The sequence below is a fragment of the Sapajus apella genome, unplaced genomic scaffold (assembly GCF_009761245.1).
Source record: "Sapajus apella isolate SASKATOON/1434 unplaced genomic scaffold, GSC_monkey_1.0 scaffold33, whole genome shotgun sequence".
Taxonomy (NCBI): Eukaryota; Metazoa; Chordata; class Mammalia; order Primates; family Cebidae; genus Sapajus; species Sapajus apella.
This window is the reverse complement of record NW_022436973.1, coordinates 4,822,367-4,836,074: the sequence shown is the minus strand read 5'-3', so window position 1 is coordinate 4,836,074 and position 13,708 is coordinate 4,822,367. Positions and strand designations below refer to the sequence as shown.

The 13,708-nt window shown below is 48.8% G+C and overlaps 1 protein-coding gene across 3 annotated transcripts in view; it reads left to right on the top strand.

Moving 5' to 3' along the window:
- The window catches only part of ARHGAP40 (Rho GTPase activating protein 40), a 46,846-nt gene that overhangs the window by 14,037 nt on the left and 19,101 nt on the right, over nucleotides 1–13,708 (top strand). For all 3 annotated transcript variants that reach the window (XR_004274058.1, XM_032294952.1, XM_032294951.1), the window contains exons 2-4: nucleotides 7,554–7,756; nucleotides 11,691–11,911; nucleotides 13,460–13,535. Coding sequence is in view for 2 of the 3 variants with exons in the window: in XM_032294952.1 (XP_032150843.1) it covers nucleotides 7,554–7,756; nucleotides 11,691–11,911; nucleotides 13,460–13,535 (500 nt within the window). In the remaining variant the exon portion in view is untranslated. The remainder of the gene's footprint in view (nucleotides 1–7,553; nucleotides 7,757–11,690; nucleotides 11,912–13,459; nucleotides 13,536–13,708) is intronic.

The following is a 13,708-nucleotide window of genomic DNA, read 5'->3' as shown; positions in this document are numbered from 1 at the left end:
CTGGAGGCGTGTCATTGTTAAAACTGAGAGGGATGCTTTGGCATCTAGTGGGTAGAGGCCAGCGATGCTGCTAAACTTGCTGCAATACACAGGACAGCCCCCCTTCACAGCCAAGAATCAGCCACCTGAAATGCTGTTAGTGCTGAGCCTGGGGAACTTTAATGAGGTGTTCCGAGTACTACCTTGCACCTACTCAGTGTTAATGCCTATTGGTTAGAATAGTCAATGCCAGCTTACTCCAGGGCCTGTGTTGGAGTCACTTGTCCCTCTGGCCACAGAATCTGAGCTTGTGACTAAAGCCTTTTCCTTCATTCACTGTAGCCGATAATATTTATGATGAGGATAATGTGATGCTGCTGCTGATGATAATAAGTACTGTTATTATAACAATTCCCATTTCTTGTTCAGATTTTGGGTTTTTTTGAGACAGAGTTTCGCTGTTGTTGCCCAGGCTGGAGTGCAATGGCTTGATCCCAGCTTACCACAACCTCTGCCTCCTGAGTTCAAGCCATTCTCCTGTCTCAGCCTCCTGAGTAGCTGGGATTACAGGCACGTGCCACCACGCCAGGCGAATTTTGTATTTTCAGTAGAGACGGGGTTTTCCCATGTTGGTCAGGCTGGTCTCGAACTCCCAACCTCAGGTGATCCGCCCGCCTCAGCTTCCCATAGTGCTGTGATTACAGGCGTGAGCCACCACACCGGGCCAATGCCAGATATTTTGTCAGACATCTTCTTTACATTTCCTATGATCCTCACAGTGAGGATAGCTCTGATTGGCCCCCATTTTGCAGAGCAAACTGAAGCTCAGAGAGGTGAAACATCTCACCCAAGATGCCACGGTGTCCGGACGGACAGAGCTCAGCCTGTTAAACTCTGCAGTGCCACACATGGAGCCACACCCTCTGCTGTCAGAGTTTCATCAGAGTCAGAGTGGTGAAGTCAAGGGCAGGCTCTCTCAATGGAATCGAGGGCTGCCCCCAAAGCCCTAACTGCCACTTTTGGGGGAAGTCCTTGGCTGGGTTGCTGAAGCCAGGCCACCTCCCCGCCCTAGCAGGTCTAGGCTGAGCTCACCTGCTTTGGCTGCTGGAGAGGAGGCTTGGCCACGCCTCCACCCATTCATCCCGATGGCCCGCATTCTTGCTCCCTCAGTCATGCTGGCTTTCGGTTTTGCAGGTTCTGGCTTCTGTGGCTGTCAGCCTTGTATGGGTTTCTGTAGCCCTGCCCTTTGGCAAATGCCTTTGCTTTACTGTCATATGATTCTCAGTGCCTGCTGTGACCTCAGGGACAACGATCTCACTAAGATCATCTTGCAAAGCCCCCTTCTCTTCTCCTGTTTTCCCATTTTACAAATTTGGAAACTGAGGTCCATAGAGGAAAAGGGACATGTCCACAGCTGCATAGAGCATGAGTCGGGGAGCTTGGACTGAGCTGAGGACATCTAGGCCCTGCCTCATCTTCTAAGACACCTGGAAATTAGGGAAATGGGGGGAAGTTCATGTGTGTGGAGAGAAGGGCTTTGCATTCAGGAAGACTCTAAGCCACTCTGAGGGCTCTGGCCTTTTGACTCACTGGGGGGAATATATTTCTTCCATGGTCTGTGCTTGCAAGCCCCTGACCACTCCCTGCAGCACAGGAACTAGGGGCCACTGACTGGCTGGGCAGTCTTGGGTGAGTCACTTGCCCTGTCTGAATCTTAGATAGGAAGAGCCCAGAAGCAACATATATTGATTAAATTAATGTTGACTGAGGACCTCCTATTCCTAAGCCCCTTATGTGTATTAGCTTCCTAGTAACTGTCTCAGTAAACATTTGCTGGATGAGTGAATTGGCTTTTACGCTACACTGCCCCAGGAAGGCTCTGTTAGCTTCATATTAAAATGAGGAAGCTGAGGTTCAGCCAGGTTTGGGGACTCCCCAGGGTGACTTTGCTAATAAATAACAAATCTGGGATTCAAATTCAGACCTGTTTGACACTAGGAACAAAGTTCTTGACTTCTAAACTTACAAATCTGTTTATCTATTGCTGAGTGGCACATAACAACATCATTTTACTCTGCTCAGGGATTTGATGGGTGAGGAATTGGGACAGAGGGGGCAAGGATACCTGCTGTCTGCTCCATGATGTCTGGGGTGTCACCTGGGGAGACTGAACGGCTAGGGGTGACTTCATGCGGGGGACTAGAGTCATCTGTCTGGAAGCTTCTCCACTCATGTGTCTGACACCTACACTAAAATGATTCAAGGGTGAGGTTCAGTTGGGCTGGTGACGGGAGCACCTGCATGTGACCTTGCACGTGGCCTGGGCTTCTCAATGTAGCCACCCATTCCAAGGAGCAAGCAGAGAGTGAGAGCCAGGTGGGATCAGCTTGGTCACTATGACGAGACGGAGAAGTCCCATCGCTTGACCTCCGCTGTGTTCTCTCGGCTGAAGCTGTCACAAGCCTGCCAGATTCAGCGGGAGGAAACATAGGCCCCACCTCCCCACAGGAGAACTGTCAAAGAATTTTTGGACCATACATGATATCTGCTTACAACTACTATATTCCAGGCAGTGTTCTAGACACTGGGGAGGCAACAGTGAGTAGAGAAGCCAAGAAAGAAATAGTCCCAATTGCAATGAATGTGTTATACAAAGGCACATAGCAGGGACCTAATCCAGGTTAGGGATGAGAAAAGTTGTGTTTGAGGAAGTGATTTTGCATCTGAGACCTGAAGGGTAGTTGGCAAACAAGGGAAGGACATTCCAGGCAGAGGGAAGAAGGAGGGATGGGAGATGAGACCAGAAACGTAGGCCGGTCAATCCAGTGCCTTCGGAAGGCATTTGGATTTTATCCTCAGCATCCTGGGATACCATGAGGATTCCTAGAGGGGGTGACAGGCCAGTTTTGTGAGCTTGGTAGATCTTTCTGAACCAGAGAAGGATATCTAGAAGAAACACAGGAAGACTGCGGCGAGGTGGTCCAGGCTGAGAAGTGATGGTGGCTTGGACCAGAGTGGTGGTAAGAAGTTAGTGGATATAAGAGTTGTATGAAACATAAAATTCATTAGGGGTTCCTGGGATGTGGAGACACCAGAACGAGTGTGAGGAGTGGCTCTCAGAGTGCTTGATGGTACCATCTGAGACGGGCACAGTGTCTGCAGTGGGAAAAGAAATGCATTCAGATTACTTCACTTATACCTGGGGGCTCCCTAAATCATCTAGTGTGGCAGTTAAGCACCCTGGCACTGGAGCTTGCAACCTGGGTTCAAATCCAGGCTCTGCCACTTGCCAACGGGAAAAGTCTGGTGGGTCCCCCAATCCTGTTGGGTCTGTTTCCTTGTCTGTGAATTGGAGACAATAGCACCCCCACAAGGGACTGACGTATTAAACTGTTGCTTGGCCAGGCTTGATGGCTTACATGTGGAATCGCAGCACTTTGGGAGGATCACTTGAATCAAGGCATTTGAGAGCAGCCTGAGAAGCATAGCAAGACCTCGCCTCTACCAAAAATAAAATATTAACTGGGCATGGTGGCATGTACCTGTAACTCTAGCGACCTGGGAGGTTGAGGCGGGAGCATCGCTTGAGCCTAAGACTTTGAGGCTGCAGTGAGCTATGATCGTACCATTGCACTCCAGACAGAGCAAGACCCTTTTCAAAAAAAGTAATAATCAAGAAACTGATGCTTGGAAATGCTTGCTGCTGGGTGTGTCTTAAGTACTCAGTAAAGGTTTAAAAACCAAATTACAACTGGAGACAATTGACCCCACTGTATACTTAGGACGTGTATACTTCTTTGAATACACTACACATCAACAAAGCACTGGAAACAAAACATCAGCTGTATTTATGAGGCTCTGAACACATTTTGTGGATGTGTTCTCTCCCTATCATTCTCTTCCTAAAAGGGGGATGCTCACCACCACGCTGCAAAATGTGATGTTGGAGCAATTACACCTTCAGCACTGTGGGTGTTTCATTTTGTTTCTGTTCTTTCCTGTGCCCCTCTCTGACCTCCTCGGAATGTTCATCAAAAGAAATAATTGCTGCCCTCTCACTGCTTAGCTATCAAATGGTGATAGTGTTGACAATTTTGCTTTGGTTTAGCTGCTGCAGTTTTCAAATTGTCATGAAAACACACAGATGCCGGTAATTTCAAAGCGAATCGCAAAGCAACCAAAGAAACAGAGCTGTGCCCCCAGCATGGGGTGCCAAACAGATTCGCAGGAGGCAGTGACTAGCGGTTTTCTCGAAAAACGTAAATAGAGCGGAACAGCCAATTTTATAATTAACTGAGACTTGGTCTCCAGGGAAGCTTCTGCAGATGCTCGAGATGTTGCCAGGAGGTCATGCCCTGTCCCTTTTTTCCGGCTTTGGCTGATTGGAAGTGTCTTTGCTTTCCTACGTTTTGAGTCTGTTTTGGGATAGAATTGTTTATGACTCAGAGTTGAGCTCCATGTGGGCAGGGTGCTTGGGAGGAAGCCATAAGCTAGGGTCTATGGTAAAATCCTGGCAGGACAGGCCATGTGCAAAGAGAACATGGGCCCCTCACTCAAACGTTGTGAAGAATTTTGAGATGGTGACAGTCGAGCCCTGAACCAAGTGTGGGCTGCTTCTATACCCGGGCCCTGTGTGACTGCACAGCTCACACAGCCATGGAGCTGGCCCTAAGTCCTGGGTTACACCTACAGAAAGTTGGGGGACAACAGTGAGTGAGGTCATAGGCAGAGGGCAAAATACAGCCTCAGGGACTCCAGGGCACGGGATCCACAAGGGGGGCTAAGCAGACAGCAGGGGTAAAGTCAAAACAAACACACAAACAAAAATCCAGTAAAATAGCCCTTTTTTAGAGGCAATGTGACAAGATTTCACAAACCCTTTGATTCAGCAATTCTACTTCTAGGATTTTCTTCTACCGTACAAAGGAGCAAAGGTACCAGATGGTATTACTTGTGATATTGATGAATAGAAATAACCCAAACCTCTATCAAAAGGAGATGGGGATATTTCAAGTAAACACACTGTGTGGGGACCCTCCTGGGAGCATCCAGCTCCTTAACAAAGAGCTATCAAATGCTTAGCGTGCATGGGACGCTTGTGGGGCTGGTGGAGGACTTGAGCTCGGTGTCTTGGCTGACATGAGCCCAAAACAACGTCCACTGAGGGGCCTCTCCAGTCCCTCCAGCCCCACACAGCTTCCAGTTCACGTGCCTGATACTGACCCCTCTGCCTTTGGTCAGTATCATTCACCTTGAGAGAATGAGATTGGCTCAGTGATGCATGACGCCTCTGTGCTCGGGTACTTGCTCTGTTCAAAGCTGATTGGGAGGGGGTAAAAGACGAGGTGCTCCTGTAATACCAGCAGGAAAACCAAGGCTTGGCAGCCAGACTCACAAAGGAGGAGGTGGAGGTGTGAGGGAAGGAGACAGGAGATGCTCCGGGTGAAAATTCGGTGGGATCCGTGAGGGACTGCCTTGCCGTTTCCTCACCTGTCCTGGTGTTTAATCTCCTCTTGTGAATGCTTCCTCTACCATATGTATGCCTTTAGGTGAAGTATGCCTGGGGAGAAAAATGGATGTCTGCACACCGAAGTGTTAGCATGGAAAATGCAGTCGTAGTCACAGGAGAATGATTGATTTTCTACTTTGCTCACTTCTGCATTGCTGGGAGTTTTTACAATTACTGCATATTGATTTTATAATGAAAAATATAGCTAACAAAAGTATGTTTTAAGGCTGGGCTCAATGGCTCACTCCTGTAATCCCAGTATTTTAGGAAGCAAAGGCAGGTGGATTGCTTGAGCCTAGGAGGTTGAGACCAACCTGGGTAACATGGCAAAAACCCTGTCTCTATGAGAAATACAAAAATTAGCCAGGCATGGTGGCATGTGCCTGTAGTTCCAGCTACTCAGGAGTCTGAAGTGGGAGGATGGCTTGAGCCTGGGAGGCGGAGGTCGCAGTGAAATGTATCATGCCACTGCACTCCAGCCTGGGCTGCAGAAGCAGACCTTGTCTCAAGGAAACAAAAATGAACAAACAAAACAAAAACAGAAAAGCATAATTAAAAAAAAACAGCATGTGGATGATTTTCCCTTTTTAATCCAAATAAGTCTTCTTTTTTATTTATTTTTATTTTATTTTATTTTTGAGATGGAGTTTTGCTCTTGTTGCCCAGGCTGGAGTGCAGTGGTGCAATCTCGGCTCACTGTAACCTCCACCTCCTGGGTTCAAGCGATTCTCCTGCCTCAGCCTCCCAAGTAGCTGGGACTACAGGTGTCTGCCATCGCACCTGGCTAATTTTTGGTGGGTTCACCATGTTGGCCAGGCTGGTCTCAAACTCCTGACCACAGGTGATTCACCCACCTTGGCCTCCCAAAGTACTGGGATTACAGGTGTGAGCCACCACACCCAGCCGAATCTTCTTTTTTAATAGGACAGTTCAAACCACCTATGTTTATTGGTTTCCTTTGCCTTTGGTTTGTTTCCACATGGGCACTTAAATACCTATAGAACTTACAGAATATACATTTTTCCTATTTGCAGAAACTGGGAAAATGGATTTCTTCCCTTTCTTCTGGCAGGGGTAGTTTGTGGTCTATTTGTTAACGTGTCAAGGTCTAGGAGATTCCAGTCTAGTATTTTTGTCATTATGACCACCCCACCAGTTCTCAAGGATTTGGACCGGCAGCAGAGACATTTTGTTCCTAAACTCTTCTGAAGTCCTGGACTTCATTTATATGGACCAGGAAACTTGCAGTGTCTTACTCTGAGATTTTTTGATTGCGTGAAGCAGAAATTCATTCAGTGTAGCTTGGGAAGAAGAGGGGGATTAAAGGGAAGGATGTAGGAGTTGGGGCTCTAGGGGTAAACCACATAGCCTGGATCATGAGAGGCTGCAGCTGGGACCTGGAAAATCAAGCTTAGGTCACCCCACATCCTCATGGTTGCAGAGGGACCCCTCTCTGCTTCTCTTGGAAGACTGGCCACTCCAGCCCCTCCAGTCTCACCCGGCTTCTGGTTCATGTGCCTGATACTGACCCCTCTGTCCTTGGTTCAACACCTTGAGGGAATGAGATTGGCTCAGTGATGTATAATGCCTCTGTGATCAGGTACTTGCTCTAATCAGAGCTGGCTGGGAAAGGGGAGGAGGTGAGATGCTCCCGTGATACAAGCAGGGCTTGGCAGCCAGACTCACAAAGGAGGAGGTGTGAGGGAAGAAGACAGGAGACGCTCTGGGTAAAAATTCAGTTTGATCATGAGGCACTGCCCTGCCATTTCCTCACCTGGTCTGCTGTTTAGTCTCCTCTTGTGGATGCTGCTTCTACCATATGTGTGTCCAAGCCTGCTCGCCTTGACCAAGAAGGTGGAAGCAAGCAGTGGTCTCTGTCCCCTGCACCATCGCTGGTTTCCAAGGATCCCGTGGGGGTGAGGGGTCACCAGTCAATTTGCTGAGATCACCCTGAAAAACATGCCTGGGAAGCTTTCTCAGCCCCCAGGGGGCCCAGGCTGATTTCTGGAAAGCCACAAGCCTCAGCACAAACCTGATCTCCCTGCACCTTCCCCACTTGCTACAGCTCTGGCCCCTCCTCGGGCCGAATGAATCAGCTTCCCCAGAAGAATCCCCTACGACCATGCCCTGCTGGCTGTTCCCACTCCTGGATGTCCTCAGCGGAGAGCTCCAGCATGGACAGCTTTTGGATGGAGGTGGAACGGATCCAACAGAGGGATGAGCTGAGGGAAGAGGACAGTGGCGGGAATGAAGGCCAGCTTCCAGAGGGTGAGGGACCCTGGCTGGGGCCTATAGGGGTAGTGTGAGGGCTTGATTCCAGGCAGAGAAATGTGAGAGGATCCAGACATGAACCAGAACATGACAGCATTTTCTCTGTTGCCTGGACTGGTGCAGTATCCTCTTCACTGCTCTCCCAACTTCACCTGTGCTCCTTACTGCCTGTCCTCCATGCCACAGTCAAGACAATCTTTTAGTAATGCAAATTAGATTATGTCCCTCCTTGGAGTGAGTCCTTCAGGAAATATTTATTGAGTGCCTATTATGTGCCAGGCACTCTTTAAGCACTGGGGATATAACAATGAACACAAAACAGTTTCCTATCTATGGAGCTAATGTTCTAGGGAAATTCTAAGCCATCTGCTCAAAATCCTCAAATATCTCTCCTTCTATCTCAGAGTAATAGACAATTATGTGCCCCTATTATCTACTACTATGTAGCAGACCACCTCAAACTTAGCAGCATAATGCAACAATAATTAATTGTTATGACTATTACTAAACCTCACTGTTGGAGGGTTGACTGGGCTCAGCTAGGCAGTTCTTGCTCAGGGTCTCTCATGCAGTTACAATCAAATGGTGGCTGGGGCTGGAGTCATCTTAGAAGATTTCTCATCTATGTGTCTGGTGGTGGTTGTGATCATCAGGGGACCTCATCTGGGATTATCATCTGGAATACCTGCATGAGGCCTCCACATGTGGCCTGGGCTTCCTTATAGCATGGCAGCTGTGTTCCAAGCACAAGACCAAGAGAGAGCTGGGTAGAAGCTGTCTTGCTGTTTATGACCCAGTTGTAGAAGAAAGACATCATTGCTTCTGCTGCATTCTATTGCCCTGCATGTAGCTATGTTCAAGGGGATGGGAATTAGACTCCACCTTTTGATGGAGTGAGAGTCAAAGAATTTGGGGACGTGTAATAAAGCCACCAGATCGTAACTTACCAGGCTTTGCAAAATTGGCTTCACGCCTCCTCTCTGCCTCTTCTCCTTCCACCCTGGCTAGCTGTCATTCTACTTCTGCCCTCAGGCCTCCTTGCTGGTCTTTGACCATAAAAGCACTTCTCTGCCTTAAGTCCTTTGTCCTCACTGTTCTCTTGGCCTAAAATGGTCTTGCCCAGGCATCTGCACGACTTGTTCTCTCCCATCAGGACTCAGCTCAAATGTCACCTCCTCAGAGGGGTCTTCACAAGCTTCCCTACATACAATAGCACGCCTGCCCATCACTCTCTAGCCCCTCCCCTACTTTATTCATTGCTACAGCAATGATCACTGCCTGTCATCACCGGCGCACTTTACTGTGCATGCATCTGTGACCCCCACTAGAATGTCACTTCCATGACGCCAGGGACATCATCAGCCCTTTTCATTGCTGTGTCCACAGTGCCTAGAACAGAGCCAAGCACATTCCCGTCCTCCATCCTTACTCGTTCAGCACATGAGGGAATGAAAGGGCTCACGTGGAACCCTTCCTTGTTTGGCATGTAATTAACTCAGCTGGGTTTGCCCCTGGTTGGCAAACAGACCATGTGGTGATGTGACCTGTCTGGCGTCATGATGTGGCCTGCAATCTAATTTCCAACAACACAGAGGGAGTGGAGTCAGAGTGGGTCAGAGAAAAGCCACTTTGGGCAATTAAATAAACACAGGAGCTTTTTTAGACTCACAGGGCAGAGGGATCCTGAATAGCATGGAGCCAAGATTGTTTTTCTTCCCCCTTTCTTTCCTATTTATTTATTTATTTGTTTGATTTTTATTTTTTTTTTTTTGAGACGGAGTTTCACTCATGTTACCCAGGCTGGAGTGCAATGGCGCGATCTCGGCTCACCGCAACCTCCGCCTCCTGGGTTCAGGCAATTCTCCTGCCTCAGCCTCCTGAGTAGCTGGGATTACAGGCACGCACCACCATGCCCAGCTAATTTTTTGTATTTTTAGTAGAGACGGGGTTTCACCATGTTGACCAGGATGGTCTCGATCTCTTGACCTCGTGATCCACCCGCCTTGGCCTCCCAAAGTGCTGGGATTACAGGCTTGAGCCACCGCGCCCGGCTATTTGTTTGATTTTTGAGACGGAGTTTCACTCTGTCACCCAGGATGGAGTGCAGTGGAGCAATCTTGGCTCACTGCAACCTCCACCTCTTGGCTTCAAGCGATTCTCCTGCCTCAGCCTCCCAATTAGCTGGGACTACTGGCATTCACCACCACACCCAGCTAATTTTTGTATTTTTAGTAGAGGTGGGGTTTTGCCATGCTGGCCAGGCTGGTCTCAAACTCCTAATCTTGGGTGATCTGCCCACCTTGGTTCCCAAAGTGCTGGGATTATAGGCGTGAGCCACCGTGCCCGACCATCTTTTCTTTTTATTTAGACACCAACTTGAACCAGAATGATTGTTAATAATTTATTTTTCCTATCAATATCTACTCACGGCAGGTGATGACGGATGCTCCATTTATGGTGGGGATCTTGTTTCCTTTTAAAACAGATTTTTTAAGTGAAAAATGTAGACCATGAGTAAGGGAATATATTTTGTAAGGAATTTTACAGGGATAATTAGTTACAGATAAAAATTACAAAGGTAGGCCGGGCGCGGTGGCTCACGCCTGTAATCCCAGCACTGTGGGAGGCCGAGGTGGGTGGATCACGAGGTCAAGAGATCGAGACCATCCTGGTCAACATGGTGAAACCCTGTCTCTACTAAAAATACAAAACATTAGCTGGGCATGGTGGCGCGTGCCTGTAATCCCAGCGACTCAGGAGGCTGAGGCAGGAGAATTGCCTGAACCCAGGAGGCGGAGGTTGCGGTGAGCCGAGATCGCGCCATTGCACTCCAGCCTGGGTAACAAGAGCGAAACTCCATCTCAAAAAAAAAAAAAAAGAAAGAAAAATTACAAAAGTAGTAGGTGAATTTCAAGAAACAGTGGCTCATTGAAAGGATCCTGTACAAACAAAAAAATGTCTGGTATCGTGATAGAATCAGTACCTCCAGCAAGCACAAGTCAGGAATGGACCTGCAACACTGTGGCTGCCCTGGAGGCATCTGTTCTGGTTCTCAAGTGCAGGGAACATGTTGAGGGAAGACTTGGCTTATTTACACCCTGGGCTGCCATAAAAGCAGTTTTGTTTGGGTTTTTAGAAACAACTATTACCTTGTTGACTAACTTGGTCAGCACTGGGTACAACTACCAATCCTCTTGTGCATGTGTTCAGCTTCCGGTTGAACTCTCGTACAAGCCCTGGTCCATTTCCTCCACGATAAGGCTAGTGTTTCTTAAGTGTGATCTGAAGATTCTATTGCGTTAGAATAATCCGAGGAAGATATTCCAAGTGCAGATTCTCAGGCTCGAGGTCTAAATTCCTGGAGCAGAATTCTGGAGGCAGGATCCGAGATCCTGCAGTCTCACCGTACCCTCCCATTCCAATTAATGGTTTTGCTATGGGACTGTGACAGTTTCCTTAGGAAGCACAGTCGAAGGGACAATTCCAACACCAACAAGGTCTTGAAATGGAGGACTTCCCAAGGGGACATCGACTCCCAGCACCAACTTCCCAAGGGGACACCATGTGACCCTGTTGTGGTCTCTGCCAGATTTTGGAGAAGTGGATTCATTACTTTGGAGAGAAGTGGGTCCAAGATCAGAACATGTGGCACCCTTCTTCAGCCAGCGCTGTTTTCTGGGGATTGCTATGTTATGGGTTGACACCCACACACTGGCTAATGCCATCAATACCCCCAACCACACCCCCAATTCTCAGGTGGCTCATTAGATCTTCTCCCCCAAAGAGCCTGGTTGGTGTTCATAGGTCTCACAATCATATGTAGGAACTCCCGTGTCCAGGTGAGTGTGTGCTTCCACGTGGACCTTTGGCTAGCATGTGTGGCTGAGTACGGAGCTGTGTGTGTTCATCTGGGTTTCACTTCCATTGGCAGAAGGGGAAGCTGAATCCCAGTGGCTGCAGGACACAGGCCTGTCGGGCCTCCTTGGTGGCCTGGGCTTGGACGGTGATCACCAGGAGCTCCTGTCCACCCTGACACAGACCCAGGTGGCCGCTGTGTGCCGCCGGCTGGACATCTATACTCGCTCACTGCAAAGACGACAAAAGGCACCTGTCAGAGATGTCAGGGATGTCTTTGGGGTCTTCAATTCAGGGGTGAGTGGCATATGAGTTGCTGCAGACCCTGTCTGACTGGGGTCTCTGTGCTGCCACCACAGCCTGAGAGATGCAGTGATTCTGCTGCAGGGCTGTGTTGTGGTGTGTATGTTGGGTTGTGTGTGTGTGTTGGGTATGTGTGTGTTGGGGTGTGTGTGTTGGGATGTGTGTGTGTTGGGGTGTGTGTGTGTGCATGTGTTGTGGTGTGTGTTGGGTGTGTGTATATGTTGGAGTGTGTGTTGGTGTTTGTGTGTGTGTTGAGGTGTGTGCATGTGTTGGGGTGTGTGTTGGCTGTGTGTTCGGGTGCATGTGTTGGTGTTGGGTGTGTGTGTGTTGGGGTGTATTTGTGTGTGTGTGTATGTTGGGGTGTGTGTTGGGTGTGTGTTGGCATGTGTGTGTTGGTGTTGGGGTGTGTGTGTTGGGGTGAGTGTGCATTGGGGTGTGTGTTTGTGTGTGTGCATGTGTTGGGGTGTGTGTGTTGGGATGTGTGTGTTGGAGTGTGTGTGTGTTGGTGTTGGGGAGTGTGTGTTGGGACGTGTGTGCTTGGTGTGTGTTTGCGTGTTGGTGCATATGTTGCTGTGTATGTTGGTATATGTGTGTGTTGGTGTGTGTGTTAGTATATGTGTGTGTTGGTGTGTGTGTGTTTGGGGTGTGTGTTGGTATGTGTGTGTGTATTTAGAGTGCAGGGGTTTGCACATATATGTCTTCCTGCCCTCCACTATGTCCGTAGGAACATGTAGATCTTCATCTGCCATGCACGCCCCTGTATATACATATGCCTGTTGCCACTTTGTGTGCTTGGGTGAGCCTGAAAGCCTAGGTTCCTCCTATATAATTGCTATTGAAGCAGGGCAGGCAAGCCCCCAAATTGGGGTTTAGCTCTGGAAGGTTTTGGGTTCACTCAGGAAAGAATTCAAGAGTGAGCTGGTGGTAGAAGAAAACAACTTTATGGAGGCGGCAGTGATACAGGGCCGTGACTGCTCCTGCAGAGCAGGGCCACCCTGTAGCAGTGTGTCCAGAGTGGCAGGGCGGGAGCAGTTCTGCCTTTTAATTACATGCAAATTAAGGAATAAGTTATTCAGAAATTTCTAGAAAAGGGGCAGTAATTTCCAAGCATTGCCATGGCAATGGTAAACTGTCATGGCACTGTGGGCATGTCTCATGGAGAGGTGTTTTTGCTTCTTCCCTGTTTCAGCCAAAGTCCCACCTCTTACCTCATTATCAGTACAAAATACTTTTTATTGTCACTATGTGCCCTGCTGACACTTGAAGCCTGATGATAGGTTGTGGGCATCATCTTTCTTGGAGCAGCTCTGAAGTGGCATAACACAGTGATTAAAACCACAGGCACTGGAGCGAGCCAGACTTAGGCCCCAGTGCCCATTCCCCCACTTAGCCACTGTGGGACCTTGGGCAGGTAACTCTGCTTCTGGCCTTCAGTGGCTCCATCTGTGTAAAGGTGTTGTGAGTGGCTCCTATCTCCCAGGGTTATGCGAGCATTGTCTGCTTCCCACACCACTAATTGGGCACTGTCTGTAATTTGCATAGAAAATGTCATCAGAGAATGGGGACTCCGGTATGAAATGGGCCCAGCTCAGTTCCGGGGCCTCTAAATCTTTTCCAGGTAAGTGGTCTTCATTCTCCAGGGCCCTGAGAATCTTCTAGGCTGCACAAAGGGCTGCTCTGTGAAGTAAGAGAAGGTGTGCACCTCCCAGCATTTCCCTCTTCCTGCTGACTCCCTGCCTTCCCTGCTCAAGGGCAGTAGGGGGGAGCCCTGAGGGGACAGGTTGGGCCCTT